This window comes from Balaenoptera ricei, chromosome 4, assembly GCF_028023285.1.
Source record: "Balaenoptera ricei isolate mBalRic1 chromosome 4, mBalRic1.hap2, whole genome shotgun sequence".
In the NCBI taxonomy this organism is placed as follows: Eukaryota; Metazoa; Chordata; class Mammalia; order Artiodactyla; family Balaenopteridae; genus Balaenoptera; species Balaenoptera ricei.
Window position 1 is genome coordinate 22,621,042 of NC_082642.1, and position 20,441 is coordinate 22,641,482.

The 20,441-nt window shown below is 52.5% G+C and overlaps 1 protein-coding gene across 3 annotated transcripts in view; it reads left to right on the forward strand.

Annotated features, from left to right (window-relative positions):
• The window catches only part of KY (kyphoscoliosis peptidase), a 47,952-nt gene extending 37,770 nt beyond the window's left edge, over nt 1-10,182 (forward strand). For all 3 annotated transcript variants that reach the window (XM_059920280.1, XM_059920282.1, XM_059920281.1), the window contains 3 exons: nt 233-421; nt 1,720-1,910; nt 5,810-10,182. In XM_059920280.1, coding sequence (XP_059776263.1) covers nt 233-421; nt 1,720-1,910; nt 5,810-6,705 — 1,276 coding nt within the window. In that variant the 3' untranslated portion in view covers nt 6,706-10,182. The remainder of the gene's footprint in view (nt 1-232; nt 422-1,719; nt 1,911-5,809) is intronic.
• Nucleotides 10,183-20,441: the final 10,259 nt, after the last annotated feature.

The window sequence follows — 20,441 nt, forward strand, 5'->3', positions numbered from 1 at the left end:
CTGCAGCCAGGCTGCGCCGGAGGGGCCAGCCAGCCCTGTGTCCCCCTGTCCCCCGGCTCTGCAGACAAAAGGCTGTGTGTGTGTGACTGGGCGAGAGGCAGGGAAAAGGAGAGGCCCGGAGGGACTGCCGGACAGCAAATGCGCCTAAGGCCTGGGGCCACAGACAGACAGACTTGTGGTGCTGGACGCAGCCCCGGCAGGAGCCGCCTCTCAGAGCCCTGTCCCGCCCCAGGATCGCTGGCGTGCAGTGCGTGACCGTGCCTGGCTACTCCAAGGGCTTTGGCTACCAGCCGGGGCAGAGCTTCTCTGGGGAGTTTGACCACGCCTGGAACGCCGTGTTCCTGGAGGGGAGATGGCACCTGGTGGACAGCACCTGGGGCAGCGGCCTGGTGGATTCCACCACCTCCAAATTCACCTTCCTGTAAGTACCTCGGTTCTGCGGGGTGTCTGGTGGGTGGAGATGGAGGAGGCAGCAGGTGGAGAAGGCTGGATGGAAGGGGAAGGAGAGCTGGGGGGCCTCCGTGTGCTGCTGGCCGCTCCCACCCTTCCTCTGGTGGAGGGAGTGAGCTAGCTCTAGGCCAATGATAAGGGCCCAGACCTTTCTGTCACCTCACTCTCCACTGTCTAAATCCCCCCTCTGGCTCCCCAACGCTCCCTCCACCCAAGCGCTAAAAGCACAGTATTTGCCCACAGGCCAAGTGCAAGGAAAGGCCGGGCTGAGAAGCTTCTCCAATAGTCCGTAAGTTCCCATCAGGCCTTTGGCCACTGACTGTGTTACAGATGCCAGAATTCTCTCCTACTGCTTCTCCCAGACACAGGGATTCCTCCTCCTGCTCTCTGGGCTGAATGCAGCTGAATCCCACCTCTGAGAAAGGGGGTCTGGTTTGCGGGAGGGGGTGCTGGGGTGTTCAGGTTCCCTGTGGCCACAGCGGGGCAGGGTGGCCTGGGTACCGGGGGCTGGAGCGCATCTGTCCTCAGGCTCAGGCCTTAAGCTAAGGCCATGACATTCGTGCTGGATCTTGATGTCCATCAGCAGCTCAGATGCCTTTTCATCCAGATAAATGAGAGCGCTGTCCCATTTGTGCAGTTAAAATCCTGACGGTCCTGCACGCGGGGCAGATACAAGTGCGTGCACAGAGCCTGTACGTGCAGGACGCGTTCAGTCACACCCTGCTTTGCTGCATCAGCTCGGGTCGAGTGAAGGCTCGCCCACGTCGGATGAGTCTCCCGTTCTTCTCCTGATCCCCATCACTGACCTCCAGAGAGCCACGTCTAGGCAGCCCCAGGGACCACATCAGGGCCTCCCACCTGCACAGCTGCTCACATCAGGTCACCATGCGGACGGAGCTGGTGCACCAGGCTTTCCCTCCCTGCCCTCCCTCCACTCCACTGGCACCTGGTCTGTGGATCATGGCTTTGCTCCCTTCAAATCTCTTTGGCTTTGAGAGCAGGGGCAGCCCATTCCCCACCTGGTCACAGCCCCGCCTGGGCAGTGGCCTGCTCTTAAAAGGGGCCTCAGATCCTATCTCACCTCCTATTTATGGAAGCAGCCACTGAGGGGGCATCTGCAGCGCCCACGTTAGGGTTGGAAATGGTGCCTCTCCCCTAGGATATGTTAGCCCAAAGAAGGCCCCAAAGACCCCCTGTGGGTCCCCCCGCCCCTCTGCACAGACGAGGCCTGCTCCCCCACATGACTACTGACCTGCTTTCCCCCTCCAGCTACAATGAATTCTACTTCCTCACCCACCCTGCGCTGTTCATCGAGGACCACTTCCCGGACAACAAGAACTGGCAACTGCTCAAACCTCCTCAATCTCTGAGGCAGTTTGAGAATAACATGTACCACAAGAGTGAGTTCTACAACAAGGGGATGCTGAGCGCCCACCCGCAGACCTCCATCATCAAAACAGGTAACCCGGGCCCGTGGGGCTGCCCTGCCAGGGCCCAGCTCGCTGGACGCTGTATATGGGGGCTGTGCAGGGGCGACAGAGGCAGCCCAGGCCGTCAGGCCATCAGGGCAGGACGCAGCCTCAGGTCACATTTGCGGGGACGGAAGCCCCTCCCACCAGCATAAACCAAGACAGGGATGCGTAGGGGGTCCGAGGTTTCCCTGGCCTGAGGGCCGCGTTCTCAGCCCGGGGTCGGGGCACCAGGGCTGGTGGGCCCGAGCTGGGGGAGTCTCTCTCAGCTCACACAGCAGGGAAAGGACTGCCTCAGCCCGGGCTACACCCGCCTCCCAGCTCAGGTGCCCGACAGATGCTCCTAAACTCCTGGCAGAGAATGTGTGTTGACCCGGCTGAGCCAGGGTCTGCGTGTCAGTGGCCTAAGCAGCTAGTGGGCGAGCAGCGGGGGTGTCCCAGGACAGAGCGCTGGGGGCTGTAGTAGGGAGGTGGCCACTGAGCTGGGTGTTGGGAGCTGGAGGAGAGCAGGCATCACGGGAGATGGGAGGAAGTGCTCCAGGAAGGACACAGCAAGGCCTCCAAGGTCTGAGCTCAAGCACCCCAGACGACGGCCGGGCTCCAGGGGCGCTGCCTGGCCCCTCAGAGCTCCCCTCGCCGCCTGGATGCCTGCCGGTTCTGCCCGCTGCCCTGTTTCCTTCCCTCCTGAAGGCAGAACCAGCCTCTTCAGCCGACTTCCCCAGGGCTGGGCATGCAGGACCCCCGGCCAAGCTGTCCCCAAGGCTGGCCTGGACTGACCTTTGTTCCCCACCTCCCCACAGGGGCCACGGGCAGCCAGCTGGGTGTGTTTGGGCACTACAAGGCCTATGGGGGGCTGGGCCCAGGGGTGCCAGAGCCACAGTCAGGGCTCAGCCCAGCAGGATCAGTGCACCCCAACACTCCCTCCAAGGACTGCCTACGGGCCCCATCTCTGCCCCCGGGGGCCTGTGTGCTCCCAGGAGAGAAGGCCTGAGCTCACCTGGTGTGAGCACAGCGGGGTCTGTGGGAGGGTCTTCGGGGGACCCCCACCCCACACTCAGGGCTATGGGGGCACCCACATTAGTCCCAGCTGACTTGTCCCTTCCACCTCACAACAGTCTCCTTAACTAGGCTGCTGAGCTCTGGAATACTTTTTTTAACACTACAAATACCTGGCAGCTCCCGCTGCTAAGGTGATGGCGTGAAGCTGCCGTCTCAGGAGCGCGGCTCTGCCATGTACGTCAGATGGGGGCCTGCTCCAGCTGTCGCGGGCCACGGGGCCACGGGGAGGAATGGGCCAGGTCACACCAGCGTCAAAACAGTGCCCCCAAGGGGTTTGCCTTTTCAAGAGACAGAGAAATGTAAACACTGGGTTTCTTAATATATAGTAAACCTAAAATGTGATTGCATATTCATGAAGCATATTTATAGAATATTTCTTTGCTGGAGCTAGTTTTCTTAAGATTGGGGATGGGAAGAAAGCTGAGAGGAAAACTGAGGTGGGCAAAAGGCAGGGAGGAGAGAGTGAGAGGAGGCAAAGGAGGGGTGAGGGGAAGAGGAAGTCACAGGCTCCAACTTGGTCCCCAGGGGTCTCCAAACCTTTATTTCAAGTCTTCCCAGCCAGTCAACTCACCTTTGCCAAGAACGCCCTGGGCCAGGCATGCCGGCCAGGCCTGGGACATGGCAGGAAAGGAGGCAGGCGGACCCTTCCCTGTGGCGCCCGCAGGGAGGACAGACGGGTGTTACACATAACCAGTTCATTACTATGGTGCTAAGTTCCCTGGAGGAGATGCAGAGCCAGGAGAGAAACTTCCAGGCAGCTCAGCCTCACCCCAGGGCATCAGGAAAGCTTTCTTTGCAGTCAGAACGTTACACGGAGGCCTTATCCAGGTTTGGGGGACAACGGTGTGGGGAAGAGCATGTGTGAGGGCCCTGGGACGTGAAGGGGTGTCCCCCGGGAGGATGTGAGGGAATACCATGTGGGCCCGAAGACGGTCCTGACTCAGGCAAGGCAGGAGGGGGCAGGCCTCTCCACTGGCCTCCGGTTTGATGGTGAAGTGAGTCCCGCAGTGACCGGGTGGATATTTTCAGGAGCCCTCGGGCTGCCATGTGGAGATGCTGGGAGCGCTCCATGCATCAAAGGTGAATTGCACGGGGACCACACAACCAACTGTGGTGCAAGATGGAGCAGGACAGGGTCCATGAGCAGCTGAGGGCTGAGACAGCTTCTGCCCTCTGAGCTGGCTTAGATTAGGAAGTGAGGGGAGGGGAGGGATTCAACCGCGAGATGTTGATAACAAGTTTGCTGTTCTTGGTCACTTTCCTTTGGAGGTCACCAGGTCCCATGGTGGCTGGTGGCAGTGGAGAAAGAGTGTAGACAAAGAAAATAACACATAAGCACAAAGAATGCCACAATTAGTGTACGGGAAAGGGAAGGGATCAGGTGGCGGTCAGAGGGTGGGGAGACAGCCAGGCTGGAGAGGGTGGTGGATGCAAGGCGAGGAGAGGACTTCCAGGAGGGCATGGCCAGCGGCGCAGATCCTCCAAGGAAGTCACTGACCACTTGGAGCACGGGAACAGAGGCCAGATTTCAGAGAGCTGACTGGGTGGAGGGGAGCTGCAGTGGGGAGGTGTTTGGGAGAGTAAGGTCGGTGAGGAGTTGGCAGTACCTGGGAAGGCAGGGACAGTCTTCCAGATGGAGGAGCCATGAAGAAGGAAGGGGGGAGGCTGATGGAGCCCCCATCCCGGTCCTGCTGCCTGTGTGGGGATTCTCACTCGCTCCCACGATGGGAGGTAGCACTGAATGCAGTAGCTGAGCAGCCTGGAGTCGGGGACCTCGTGGCTGATTACATAGGAAGTCTCAGGGACACTTGTCCTAGAGCCTGGGCATGGCTTTCTGCCTACCCAGCAAGAGCACTGGACCCCCGATTGGGGAAAGGCTACTAGGGAGCATGGATCAGACACTAGTCTGTCTCCTTCCTTTGCGCTCATCCACGCACGGGACTGGGGAGGTGGCCGGGAGGACGAGCAGGTGATCAGCTTCTGAGAGGAAGGCCAGGCTCTCAGAGAAGCCCTCCCCTTCCCTGTGGTCCTGTGAAGCAGGGAGGACCAGGTAGGGGAGTGCTGGTGGGCTGCAATAACCAGAGAACTCAGCCCCTCTCCCTGACAGCAATGACCAGGACAGAGGAAGACAGCGCTGGAGGGCAAGGGGAGAGGCAAGGAGTGGGGAAGGTGGGTGCAGAAGACCCTCCCTTGCACTCACTGACCCCATTAGAGACATGCGGCCTGGGGTGGCAGGGGGGGCGCAGGGAGAGTGAGGGACACGCAAGGAAGCAGCCCTGCCCCCTTGAGCACAGCCTCCAGGAGGGAAGCCATTCCAACCCGTTTTTAAGGTGATGTGTTGACATGACAGCTGTGATAAGGTAAGGCCCAGATGCTGGAGGGAGCAGTGTGAAAGCAAGACTTGAGACTTGGAGGCTCTCCAGCCAGAGTCTTGGGCCCTCCTTGTCCCTCGGCCCTCTCCCCTGCCCTAGAATCAGGTTAAGGCTTCGTGCAACACTTATCTGATACGAATCAAATGGGCAAGGTGAGCACATACAGCTGGGGGCAGATTTTTTTCTTGAGACCCCCTCCCACCCAGCTTGCAGCTCTTGAAGAGAACCACCTAGGGGGGTAGGGGAGCCCTTCCAGAGGTGTGCTGCTTCCGGCTTATATCGTGTTCAGTGAGGTCACACTGGTGACTTAAAACTATCGCGGTGAAGGTATTTACACCACGGAAATGGGCAGACGCTATATGTCAGCGCTTTCCCCCCAGAGATCCCGTTGTTAAACATTTACCAGCACATCAGCACAGGCCGGACCCCTCTCACCTGACCCCGGCTCTCTCTCCACAGTGAACGGGAAGGTCACAGTCACCATCGAGAGCTGCGCCCCGACGCTGTTCATGTTCATGCTCAACGGCAAGCAGGAGCACGGGCTGCTGAGCCTCAGGAAGAACGGGATGAAGCTGGACGTGTACCCTCCAACTGTGGGCACCCACAAGCTGCAGATCTTTGCCAAGGGCAACTCGGAGATCTACAGCTCGGTGCTGGAGTACACACTCAAGTGCCACTACGCAGACATCGACGTCCGGCTGCCCGCGGAGCTGCACCAGCCCGTGGGGCCCAGCTGGTTCTCGGAGCAGATGGGCATCACGAAGCCGTCCCACCCCGAGCCCGTCATCTACACCAGCGACGGGCGCTGCTCCGTCAGCTTCAGCGTGGAGGAGGGCATCAGCGTCCTGGCATCGCTGCACGGGGACGATGGCCCCGTCACCGAGGAGACACAGCGGCGCTACATCTTCCAGCTGCAGTGGGAGAAGCGGACGGAGCTGAAAGTCCAGTTGCCCCACGCCGGCAAGTTCGCGCTCAAGATCTTCGTCAAGAAGAGGCAGGAACCGGGCAACTACATCTTCGTCTTCAATTACCTCCTGTGCTGCACCAACAGCAAGGTGAACTGGCCCGTGTTCCCCGAGAGCTTCGGCAACTGGGGGCAGGAAAATGAGCTGCTGGAGCCCCTGTCGGGCGTGCTGCCTGCCAACCGCAACGTCCCGTTCAAACTGAAGCTGCACGGTGTCGCCAAAGCCCTGGTGAAGGGGCAGGACACGTGGCCCCTGACCCTGAACCGTGAGGGCTACTGGGAGGGCAGCTGCAGCACGGCCGGCTGCCAGGAGGTCTACGTCATGGTGCTGGAGAATGCCAACCACAACTTCTACTCCTACATCCTGAAATACAAGGTGAACGCCCAGTGAGGACCGGGGCCCTGCCACCCCTGCTCCGGGCACTGCAGAGAGCCCCAGACACCCCCGAGTCTGCATGGAATCCCTTCTGGGCCTCTGCCTCAGTCTCCCTGCTCTGACGTCTGTGTTCTGGTGGCCGAGGGGACAGAGGCAAAGGCCCTTTAGAAGACAAAGGTGCTATGTAAATCTAAGGTACTGTAAACTATACACCACTGCCCAGACGCCCCGTTCTCGTGCTGATGCTCTCGTCGTTGTTATCTGGCTGGTGTGGGAAAGCCGGGATGCTGCCCGGGCCGAAAGCTTCTCCCATGATGGGGAGAGAGGAGAGGGCGGGCTCTACGGGGCTGAGTCGTCCTGAATCCTAGAGCCCCTTTCAAGGCGCATCACGGTGTTTCTCACCAACTCCTGGACCCCAGGGGAGGCTGGACTGTCATCTTTTCCCCAGACCTGACCGCCTTCCGCATTCCCGACGCCACTTCTTGTTCTTCCAGGGTCTGAGAAGGTAGCTGTGGAGAGGAAACTAACTGCCCCCCAGCTGACTGGGGGCTGCGGGCCTCCACAATCCCGGTGTGTGCTGGGAACGTGGCAACAGAAAAGTTATGGGAGACTCCAAGGCCAAGAGCAGCCAGTGCCCGCTCTTGGTGTCCTGGGTAGGGGCCAGGAGGTGCAGGGATAGCTGACAGCCCTGCCACCTGAGTCTAAGGATGTAAGACCTCCGACTCTGCTCTCAGAGGGAGTAATTCAGTCCACTCTGTCTAAGAGCAATTCACTCGGCCCCTCCAGGCCCTCTCAGGCCCCAGCCTGCACCCTTCACAGGAAGCCCCAGGAGGCTGCTGGGCCCTTGGGGAGCCCTGACGATAACCCTAAATAAAGACTTTGGGTGAAGTAGTGAGAATGCCGCAGCGCCAAGGGGCCCCCACGATAACAGGGCCCTGCCAGCTCCAAGATCCCTACCACCAAAGCCACACCTGGGGGGACCTCGACCTGTCCTGGGAGCAGTTTCTGTGCTGATCGCTATCCTATGCCCCTTCCTGCCTTTCTCAGACAAGAGAGACCCCCCAGGGCCCGCCTTCCGTAGGGACAGTCCAGAGACCCTTACTTGCTCGGGCCTGAGAAGCATCGCTGCCCAGCCGGCCCTTAGCAGCACCTCGGGCCAACGTTGCCATGGCAACAGCAGAAAGGCTGGCTCCAGCAAGGGCAGCAGGAAGGGAAGGATGGAGAGGCCCCAAGAGGCCCTGCGTGGCCACTGCAGCACCATCCCAGCACATGGAGACACTGGAGGTGGTTCCGCCTGCCCTCCTGGCTTCTCCAGCTCTGCAGCCCCTGCCTATCAGTGCCTCAGCCCCTGAGAGCCAGCACTGCCCAGCACTCTCCTCCCCACACTGTCGCTCCAAACGCCCGGGCTCAGCTACAGCCAGGGCCCCCGGGGATCCTCACAGCCTCCTGTGCCTTCATCCTCACATTTGTATATTCAACAAATGTTCGTGGAGCACTTAATAAGCACCAGGTATGGCGTCAGTTGACCTTTCATGCTGGGGCTACAGAGGGAACCAAGGGACCCTGCCCTTGCCATCCCAGAGCTCAGGGTGGGTGGCGGCAGCCTCTCTTGCCCAGGCCTGTTTCAAGTTCCAGGCTCCTAACACTTCAGTCCATCATCCCCCTAGGGTCTCTCCCCCGAAAATCCCCACTGTCACCCAGTATGGACCGGGTCCAGAGAGATGTTACTACGGGGTGCCCATCCTCCACCAGGCGGGGGGCCCTGGAACTCAAGGGCAGTACACCGTGGGGGGCCAAGCTGCCCTGGCCTGTGTCCAGCCGTCCTCTGATAGGCTCTGCCACCCAGGCATTCAGCACCGTGTCACTCATGCCTGGAAAATGCACAAGGGCCGCAGACGCAGAACCGCTGTGCACCACAACAGGGAAACAAGGGGAGTTTTTACACCCTGAAAACAGCCTTTTCTCACCCCTTTGATTTTATGGGCTGAAAGAAATATGCTGTGTTTCATCAAAATAATAAGTGCCTTCTATGACTCATGTCCCTCCCGGGACCCAGAGCTGGCTGCCGGTCCTGCCGAGAACAACATGCATCCTTTACAAAACAATGTAATTAATCTATACATTCTAGAACACACAAAGGATGCCACCCAGAAAAATAGGAGCTGTCCCTAGACGGAGACAGAGGCCCAGCCTCTCAAAGCGCTGGGGAGCGTCAGCAGCCCCCCCTGCTCATTTAACCAGGCGCCCCCGCCCCTTGTAAAGACAGCTGTAGGCACAGTCAGACGACACGTGCATTTCTTCCCACTAAAGTAAAAATACATGAAATGAAATCCAATCTTCATGAATTTTTACACGCATGCTGCTCAGGGTAGAATTCGAGGTTGCATTTCGAAGTCTTTTATTCAAATCCCTATCTTTGTTTCCCGGTCGAGGCGTTCCAGCGGCCAGCGGAATGGCACGGGCGCCCCCTGGTGCCCGATGTGCGGAGCTGCGGGCGCTGCAAATCCCCTTGAGGCTGAATCTATCACCGGGGTTTTTCACAGAATTTGAAAAATGCAGCTGAGATGTTTATGTTAAATTCACTGAGTGCTTTCTCGTGGCTTCTCAGCGCTTCCTCGTGTATACATGGAGCACGTCGTTGCCACGCACAAGTTGTGAGGCGAGACTGGGGCCTGCCTGGCATGGTGAGACGACGTGAATGTAATAGGATTGGGGAGTATTTTGCCCGGAAATCCCGTAGCAGTGGATGGAACAGTTTGACCACACTCATTCCTGCGCCATTGAAGGATTGGAACTGATCGAACTCAGAGAGCTTTTGCTGCAAGTCCCCAGAAGGGCATGGAAGGTCGTGGAGGGTGGGGGGAGTAGAATGGGGCAAATGGGCTACAAACACAACTGCAATTAACTTCTTTTCAGCTTGTTTCGGAAGCGCCACCAGCACAGCTGGACTCCGTTTTCAATCTGATTGTGATCATTGTGTGTTCCCCATATGTTACATTGTCCCACCACGGAGAACCCCTCACAGCCTGCTGAGATTAAAAGGAAATAAATAGATTAACTGAAGCATGAAAGATTTAGGCTAGACATAACAAAGTATTTCCTGTTGTTAAGCAGGAGGGACAAGTTGCCAAGAAAGTTTGTGAAATCCTCTTCTTAAAGGACGGAAAAAATAGAGAAGTTTTCCCAGTGGTCTGGGGTCTTTGATGCCACGCTCACTGGAAGGACTAGGTTCTTTCCAAACCAGTTTAATTCTTGAAATACGCTCGATCACCCACAGCAAACAGGGGACCACAATGGTATGGTCGCGTCCTTTGCTGTTGGCTAAGCATTCAGAGGTTGTCTGCATCTGTGTCCCCCGTCAGTTTATCTGAGGTCGATCATTTCTTTTCATTTGGATGAGTAGTTGGAGCTCTGAAGAGGTGATTAGTTTTCATAACGTGTGCATTGAGTTGTGTGGGCCGCTGGCTGTTGAGTATGCTTTCCCCCACATTGTTGCTCGTGTTGTTTTTCAATAAAATTTATATTCATTTTTATCCAACAATGTAATTATCGATCCATTCTTATCACTGTTCTCACAAGGAGGGGAAAACAGGAAAAAACACTTTCATGTTCAAAGGGAACGCTAGGGAAAAAAATCAATGTCCCAGCTATTTGAATGTGATGGTGAGATGCAAATAGAATGTCAGGCAAATAGCTATTTCACATTAAAGGAAACATAATTAGGTTAGCTCCAGCCCCTCTCCGGCTCACGTGCCTTTGAAGAACATGAAGGCAGTGTTCATTTCATTGAATCTTGTTTAACTTGAAATTTTTTAATTCGATCCTAATTTCTGTTTTTAGTGGGAGAAAAAAAAAATGTTCCAGAAATGCCTATCAGCCTACTTTTTGTTGTTGTTGTGAATATATATAAATATATATTCCTTGATATACATATACCTGCAGAAACTTTCCAGCAGGTTACCTAAACAGATTATTCATAAATTAGACATTTAGGGAAATACAGAAACTGAAAATCTAGACACCTCTAAGAAGCTGCCGTAACCATGGAGACCATTCTCATAGCTGTCGTGTGAAGGACAAAAAGAATTCGTGTTCCCAAATCTGGCCTTGTCACGCCCCTCACTGCTAGACCCACAAACACAAGCCCCAGCACGCTTCTCTTTACGAAGGAGGCCCACGGTGACCCATATCTTTAACAGCATGGTAAGGGAGAGTCAGAAGACACAGTTTCCGCATAATAGAAGGGGGGACTCTCAAATTCTTAGACCAGTTTGAAAATGCCAGCCCCGAGGCTGCAGTGGATGACCTCTAAAATCCCTTCCGGTCCAGAGAGCTTGTGATGCTGTGTCTCCGTGAACAGATGCTGGCAGGCGGTAGGCCTGGGATTGTCAGTGACGGAACACCTGAAGGGCCCTGCTGGGTTAAGAACCTGCCCTGCAGCCCCCAGCAGACTGCGCTGCTGGCTCCTCTCTTGCCTGAGGGCAAGGGGCTGGAGAAAACCCAGCAGAGGGACCAAAGGGGAAGCAACAGCCCCTGACAGGATGTTCAGGGGCTCTCTGATTTTGTGAGCAGAACTAAAGAAAACTAAAATTCAGGCGGCAACTGGGACGCCGTCTCTTGGATGTCCCACCCGCATCCCTGAGTCAAAAGATACTGAACCAAAGTCACTTCTCTCCCCCAGATTACCTCCACCTCCTCCTGGGCCCCCAACAAATGCATCCCCATCCCCTAAGTCAAACTCATCGTGGCCACTAGTAACCCCAGCATCCCCTTCAGGGAGGAAATCTGGTCCATTCTGCCGTGTTCCATATTGGGAACAGTCCAACGCCGTGGGCACTCCTTTGAGCGGCCTCTGCCATAATTCAGGCCCTCCTCATCTCCCAGTGACACCGTGTGCTTGCTTCCTCTGATGACATGAACCTCCACCTGCCCTGTGACTCTCCATGCTTCCTCTTACTTGAGCACCAGGACTAGTGTGTTGGTTAAGACAAGGTGTCCATGAAAACCTTCCAGAAGTTCGCCACCTCTGGAGAAGGCATAATTTGGTCAGGTGTTGGTGGAAAATGTAGGTCTTCAAACAAAACCTGGTTTTAATAGGGAGGCAGGTAAAATCCCAGAGTCTCCTCCTTTTCCTGGACTCTGAAGAGGCAAGGTGCTGAGGACGTCTCTAGGGGACAGTGTGGAGGATAGCTCCACAGTGTGTGGATAGCACCACAGCCAGGGGAGAACTCTGACAGGTGCAGTGGTGGTGGCTGCAGGTGGTCCCCCTGCTGGTAAGGGTGATGGCAGAGGATGGTCAGGGACCCTCTGGCCATGAATAGTCTTATGGAGTTGCCTTTCCTTCATCTAATGATGTTTCCTGCCCCAGCTTCTCCCCCAGGGCCCAGTCTGAAGGAGGCTCTATAACCTAAGCTTGGTGCTTCCGTTCAGGAACACAAATACCCTTGGAGGCACCTGCCGGTCCCACACAAACAAGCCCAGCGAATAAACCTTCCTACAGGAAAGCTTCTAAAACCCCAGGAAAACCTGTTACCTTAGGAAAGAGCTGCAAAACTGGCACATCTTTTGTTATTTAAGACCAAAAAGCATAAACAGTTTTTACTGACAAAGCCTGAGTACTTTCAGGACTATCTTCAGGAGGGTTGATGTCTCGGAAAGCAATGGTCCAGTGAACACTCAGAGCTCCTGGTTCTTTGAGCAGCATTGTCCCCAAGGCCGATGCTCTAAAGAGAAGCGCCTGCAGGATGAGACATAAAAGAGACAAAGTGCCTCAAGGTCCTTGTGTATCCAGTGGCAAAGCTGAGTCACAGGGTTTGAGAATGAGAAGGAAACCTGGACTTAAACCGGCTCTCCACATGTTTGGTCACTGCTGCCTGGAGCACTGGGTTAAAAAGGATTCTGAGGTCACATCGGGCTCAGTAGGAAAGAGTATTGTGATTACCTAATGATCCACAGACACTGGACTGAAGGGTGAGGTGCACCACTTATTTGCCAATTCTGACCGAAAGGCAGCCAAACTCAAGCCAAGACCAAATGATACAGGAGGTTATTCAGACCAGTGGGTGAGCGCTGGCTTCCCAGCAAACTTTGCCCACTGGCGGACAACCAGTCACCTCCCACCATAGACCTGAGGATGTTGCTCTGGAGGCGTCCTGACCACCTCTGGGCTCCAGGAGGTCACCACCCAAGCCACCCGCGTGGAGCACATGCACGCACGCAGACATAGTGCTGCAGGAAGGAGGAAGCACCCCGAACTTGTGTGTTATTCCATCTCATGATGAAACGGTACCTTGCATTTATTTATTTATGTATTTATTTTAAAGAAATTCACGTTCTTTTATTTATTTATTTATTTATTTATTTATGACTGTGTTGGGTCTTCGTTTCTGTGCGAGGGCTTTCTCTAGCTGTGGCAAGTGGGGACCACTCTTCATCGTGGTGCGCGGGCCTCTCACCATCGCGGCCTCTCTTGTTGCGGAGCACAGGCTCCAGATGCGCAGGCTCAGTAATTGTGGCCCACGGGCCCAGTCGCTCCGTGGCATGTGGGATCCTCCCAGACCAGGGCTCGAACCCGTGTCCCCTGCATTGGCAGGCAGACTCTCAACCACTGCGCCACAGGGAAGCCCGGTAGCTTGCATTTAGAATAAGCAATCAGTACGTGTTTGAAGTGAACATCAATTTGTCCTTTCAAAAACGAAATTATAAATCACTGGATTTATTTACATGGTTGTTGACCCAAAAGACTGTTGAGTCATCTTCTTTCTCCCAACTAACTGAAAACTATATGCTGGGCGACGAGCTCCTTTGCCCCTGTGGGAAATGTGGATTTAAAGGACACAAAGATTGCCACCTGGCTGGGCGTGCTCCTGGTGTTCACCTCCAAAAAGCAATCAGGGCAACCGATCGATCGGAGGAGTGCCCTTCTTCCCGGGGGAACTGCCGCCCTAGGCTTGTGCTGAGATTGCTCTGTTTCCACTGGGGGGACGACTGAATGCCTCCGTGACACAAGGAATCAGACCTAATTCCGCCCCAGCTGTGCAGGGACCGGGCAAGGACGCCCCCTCCAGGGTGGCAGGGAGGACGGTGGGGAGGATTGTGCCATGAGGGCAGAGGGGCAACCACACCGAGAATGGCCGAGAGGAACTGGGCCACGTGATTAACGGAGAACAGATGTTAGGAGTGAGGGGCCCCTGGCAGCTCCCATATGGACAAAGAGCGGTGATGAGGGAGGACGAGGAAAGTTTATGCAAAAGAAATGACTGCGGGATGACAAATTGTCTGGTGAGCACTCTGCCGGTCTGTATATGTGTTAGTGTGTATGTGAACACCAAGGGGATCTGAAAGTTAACATTGATCATTTCATTATATGACAAAAAATTAAATGTAGCCAAGATACCGTAGGCATCTGGAGGCTGCTCCCCATCTTTTGTGATCACCTTGCCCTCAGGACTGGGATGAGCCTGGGCACCGAGAACCCTTTCGTGTCTGTTTCATCAGCCTCAGATCCCCTTCCCCACCTCCCAGGAGAAACGCAGTGGAGAGAACCTGATCTTGGGAGGAAATCGACTTTGTCCGTGAAAGCTTTGCTTGACATCTTTAAAGCTCAACGAGAGTGTTAAAAGCCCATTTTAAAAAGAAGGCAATGGGCTTCTCTCTGGAAAGATGGCCTCTTAGCCGCTGGTCACTGTTTGAGCAAAAGCTGCCTTGTGCGAGCCATTAATGCAGGACTGAAACCTCGGTTTCGCTCTGTAAACATTGGCTTGACTGGGGGGGTGGTGGGGAGGCCTTGGCTGTGGTGATGCACCCTGGCCCCAGGTCGTCCTTATCACCTCCACACTGGTGTGGGTAGAGGTTACAAACCTTACTGTTCAGACTTCACAGTGTTAATCGGTGCCACCATTTAAAAATCAGGAAAATTACCTTAAAATCTGACTGGCAACTTTTCCCCGAGAAGCCTGTGAACAGCTCCACAGGGAACGGAGTTGCAGCGCCCCCTTTGGACGGACTGGGTGCCCAGGTCCTCCTACCCCTCTCCCTCTGACCATCTCCCAGACCCTGAAGCCAGGGTCAGCTGCCCGCCCCTGAGTGGATGCTTTCCTACAGCTGCCCCCTTCAGTGACGGATATTGCCTGTGAGGCCCCATCAACAGCTTTTTGATTCTCTTCCCTATTCAGCATCTCACCTGGCCTCACGACAACCTCACTGAGCGAGTATCAGAGTCCACATTCTGCATATGAAGAAACTGCCCAAGGGCGTACAGCTGGTAAGTGGAGACCCGGCTTTGAGGTTTCCCTCTCTGCTCTCAGACTCATTTCACTCGGCCCATCCCCCTGGGCACTGGGGCCTTCTTTAAGCATTGGTGATGCAAATTGCTAAGGGCGCAGGTGTGTTACTAGACCCGTCACGCACACTTGTCAGAGGTTCTGGGAGCAAGAACAGAGCTGGGGTCTGTGTCCCCAGCATCTTCAGGGAATCATAGGTGCTCAGGCTTCTAAGATGAGGAGTTTGCTTGATTAAATATTTGATGAATGAATTAATAAATGGATGAACTGTCATCTGAGTAGCCCACATAGGTTTAACTATTAATCACAACGCATTTTACCTGCAGAAATATTTTAGCTCAGGCAGAAAAGAAGAGGAGGAAGGGTAGTCTACAGTGCACCCATGCCAAACCCTCGCTCGCCACCGAGGCCCCCTTCTCATTTAAGGGAAGACTTCCCATGAAAAGCATAGACAATAATATTTGCACAACCCTCTGGGGTAAACTGGAGAGGATTTAAGGGTGTCTATATGAGACAAAATTCATTACATTTTCTCTGCCATATGTAATTTTGATGATAAAAATAAAATGCAAGTATTAGGAAAGACATTGAATTTATATAACACTTCCAATATGATCTTTTCAAAATTTTTAATGAAAACCCTGAGCTTTCTTTCATGACCTTAACTTTTTTTATTGCAATATAGTTGATTTACAATATTGTGTTAGTTTCAGGTGTACAGCAAAATGATTCAGTTACATATATATTTTTTCAGATTTTTTTTCATTATAGGTTAATACAAAATATTGAATATTGTTCCCTGTGTTACACAATAAATTCTTGTTTCTTATCTATTTTATATGTAATAGTTTGTTTCTGTTAATCCCATACTCCTAATTTATCCCTCTCCCGTCCCCTTTGCCTTTTGGTAACCATAAGTTTGTTTTCTATGTCTGTGAGTCTGTTTCTGTTTTGTAAATAAATTCATCTGTATTATTTTTTAGATTTCACATATAAGTGATATCATATGATATTTGTCTTTCCCTGTCTGACTTACTAGGATAATCTCTAGGTCCCTCCATGTTACTGCAAATGGCATTATTTCATTCTTTTTTATGGCTGAGTAGTATTCCATTGTATATATGTACCACATCTTCTTTATCCATTCATCTGTTGATGGACACTTAGGTTGCTTCCATGTCTTGGCTATTGTAAATAGTGCTGGCAATGAACATTGGGGTGCATGTATCTTTTGGAATTAGAGTTTTTGTCTTTTCCAGATATATGCCCAGGAGTGGGATTGCTGGATCATATGGTAGCTCTATTTTTAGTTTTTTAAGGAACCTCCACACTGTTCTCCACAGTGGATGCACCAATTTACATTCCCAACAACAGTGTATGAGGGATCCCTTTTCTCCACACCCTCTCCAGCATTTATTTGTATTCTTTTTGATGATGGCCATTCTGACCAATGAGGTGATACCTCATTGTGGTTTTGATTTGCATTTCTCTAGTAATTAGCAATGTTGAGTATTTTTTCATGTGCCTGTTGGCCATCTGTATGTCTTTGGAGAAATGTCTGTTTAGGTCTTCTGCCCATTTTTTGACTGGGTTGTTTGTTTTTTTTGATATTGAGTTGTATGAGCTATTTGTATATTTTGGAAGTTAACCCCTTGTTGGTCATATCATTTGCAAGTATTTTCTCCCTTTCCGTAAGTTGTCTTTTCATTTATTTGGTTGATGGTTTCCTTTGCTGTGCAAAAGCTTTTAAGTATGATTAATGACCTTAACTTTTTATATCAGGATTTATGCTGGAAATTGTTACAAACAATTCCTAATTAAGATATTTTTAGCTAACAGTGTCTTTAAAGTCCTTCTAGTACACCTTGATGAGAAACTTTACAAAGTAGTGATAATTTTCTTTACAACATTAATTTGAAAACTATCACACTACAAAATGTATTTAAAGACCCATTGCAATTCCTCTTCTTTAACTGACAAATTTATTGTTGAAGTTTCTGGTAATTTGTGGAGAGATTTTGAATCCAATGAAGCATTTTTAAATCAACTGTTAAATTATGAGAAACACTAGTTTAGGGAACTTCTGTTTCTCATTGGAGTAGTCATCTTGTAGCTGGCTTGGGGTGAGAGGCGGCAGGGTACACAACAGAGAACTATGATTATATGACCATTGCTGGATAAAACATTTGCTTTGTTTGTAGGATTTAATTTTAGGCCAAGAGTCCAAAATGCATGTCCTGAGATTCAGAGACTACTGGATTGTTTTGTGAAGACAGATATTCAGGACCGCCATCTAGAGCTGTACCCACAGGAACTCCGACTGGCCTCCCTGTGTTACCAACCAGGGTTCCTGGCCTCCTTAATCAATAGAAATTGATCAAAGGCCAGACAAGAAATTCAGGCAAGGCTTTATTGGGGCCCCTGCTGCAGCAGGGGGGAGCAAGAACAAGTAACAGTTTCCCTTCCTCGATCCCCAAGGGGCGGGGGTGCGGCGAGCTGGTTAATTATATGGGGTGAGCGTAGGGTTTGGTCCAAGGGTTGGGCCGGAGGGGTGGCTTAGGTAGTCTGCCCACCCCCTTGATGGTGCTGTGTGGGTTTTTGGTCTTTTTGTATTTTGTTGTTCATAATTTGCCCCGACTGCACATGCATGCAGTTATTTTTAGTCCCTTACCGTTCTTTGTACTCCGTCGCTCGAGGATAGGTGTGTCCAGGGGCAAGCACTGCAGCAAAGGCTCCCAGGTCCCAGCCTGTCTCACCTGCACCAACTACCCACCTCCTGTCCCTTGCCCCGCAGTCCCCGGGTGGCTGCCCTTGGGCTACAGAATTCTGCTTGGGTGCACAGAGCCCCAGCTACCCCCGTGTTTCATGGGCTCCTTGTCCACAGCGGACGGCGGCACCCTCTGCAGCTCGGTTGGAGGAGACGTTCGAGTGGTCCAGCTTCTCCCTGATCATGTGCAGCAAGCCCAAGATGCCACTTGTCACCCACTGGGTTTGTCACCTACAGGGACTGTGGGATGCTTGGCCAAACCTAACTTTCCTCTGAGGAGCCCCAGGCCAGGAGCTGTGACCATCCCAGTCTTGACCTGGCTGCCCTAAATGCTGAGAGCATCCAGAGCCCAGGGTCCCCTGTAACTCAGGGGAATGCTCTGAGCTGTCGAGTGCATGACACTAGTTCTCCAAGATGCCCAAAGTCAGTCCACGAATAATGAAAAATAAGGTTCCCCTTGCATAAATTGGTTTGTGATCTCATCCGTTTAAAGACTGAGTTCTTAGAATCACAGGTGACACTAAGCACAAATACTGCCCCCACTACACAAGTGAATGTTCACAGAGAACCAGACTGACCAGGGACAAGGTGAAGCATAAATAAGCTCTAAGCCTCTAAATTCTTAACCTGGAGTCCATGGACCCCCTACCAAGAGGTCCAAGGAGAGAATTTAAGGCTCCATGAACTTGAGTGGGAAAACTCGACATCCTTATTCTCAATAAGCTCTAACTGAAATTTAGTTTCCATTCTATTAGGAATATTGGCCATAAACTACAGCAGTGCTAGCAGTACCTGGGGCTTTATTCCAAGAGAAATCACAGGTATTTTCACCTCTCACTACAGTTGTTGCAGACACCTCAAAATAGTATCTTCATGCATCATTGCTTCAAAACATAGTGGGCAATAGACCTGTCACTGGGTCTCGTTATTTAATGAGTTAATAAAGAGGTGCATGTCATACTTTAATCACAAATTTGTTTTTTCTTAGGTTTTGATAAATGAATGTCATTGTAATTGGTTTTCTTTTTAACATTATATATTTCATTTTGTGGACTTAGTCACTATTCTGAGGGGTTCATAGGCTTCATCACTCTGCCAAAGAAGTCCCTGGCACACAAAATGTTAAGAACCTCTAAGTGCCTAAGGCCCCCAGCTCCCAGTGATTTGGAAAGCACAGGGGAGGCCATCAGGGAGAGGGATGCAGGGGTCGTGGCCAGTGGGAGGAAGAGAGGCAGCTCTCCCAATTCCATCCCCGCTCTGGGGGAATGACACGCAGCCTTTCCCATTCTGCTTTGGTACATTTCTAAGGAGCTCTTATTAACATTTTGAAAAATTTCAGGTCTCTGGAACACAGTTTGAGAAGTGTGGATTTAAGGAATGACTTAACCTGGGAATATACTGGAATTGAGTGGTGTTGCTAAACCATGTGTTAGTGTTAAAACTTTTGAAGCAAATTAAAGAGATCAAGGGATGCCTTCTTAGTCCACAAGCAGTAGCTCATGCAGAAGGTAGCAGGTTGGACACATCACCCGTCTAGAACCTTCCCCATCCTTTGCTCACGGTCCAACTCTTATTAATATGAACAGGCTGCTGCCAGCGTTCCACGCTGGGCTGAGGCGCCCATCAGCCCAGAGGAGAATCACTAGGGAAGCCACAGGGCTCCTGCCTCAGCCACCACTCTGTCGGGTTACACGGGGACCTGCACACTGTAGCACATGCTCCTGCTGGGAGCAAGGGCTGTGCTCAGCCATGGCTGAAGGGACTAACTGGTAGAAAACACTTGTCGCCTTGTTTGTGGCATTTAATTTTAGGCTGAGGATCTGAAATGCACATCCTAGATTGCAGAAAGATTCAGACTGGTGAGTTGTTTTAGTCCATATTACACATCAGGGGCAAGACACATCCAAGAGATGGCCCAGTGAGAGGCCCATGCCGCTTCCCCAGGCCAGGGCTTCGGGCCTCAGGACAGCTCCCGGAGCTCGTGGCGGGTCCATAACAGCACCGGGCAAAGGGGTGTCGACCGGTGTCTTAGCTGATCTTCTTCCCCTAGCTGAAGAAATGAGAGGGTGAATGGCGTGTACCTGGCTTTTCTTCCTCTGTTTTGCTGTCACGCTTGTAAAGACACTGGGGACTGGCCAAGCGGTCTTAGGGCACAGTCTTGTATTCCCACACTTCCCAGCAGTGGTCTGGAACTCCATCTAAAACGTTCTGTAAACAGCCCTCCTCTAACCACTGAGAGAGCGCCGAGCATTCCCGTAGCCCCTCCAGACAATATACTTGGCCAAGAAACTCTGCCTGGTTGCTTACCACGGACGTTGCTGCCAGGGCCGTCAGTCATCCTGGAAGCTGCCCCACTAGCGGCAGCACAAGCCTGCGCTCCACTGCGGGGAGAGCAGGAGCCCTCGGTGGCCCGGATCCCGGCAAAGCCCTTACCCACGGTGTCTCAGTGTGTAATCTTGCCCCCACACAAGCAGTTATTCAGACAGAGCTTGATCACCACCCTCTAAAGAGGGGTGCCACTGTTACTCCCGAGTGTGAACACGGAAAATATGAAATTTTAGAATAGCATGTGCTGTATGTGCTGTAATGTTTTCTGAATATAAACTTGACTTTTTTTAGGTGTTGCTGTGCATCAGAGGCTTTTTTCGGAAAGAGCTTCATTAAGATATAATTCACATGCCATATAAGTCATCCATTTAAAG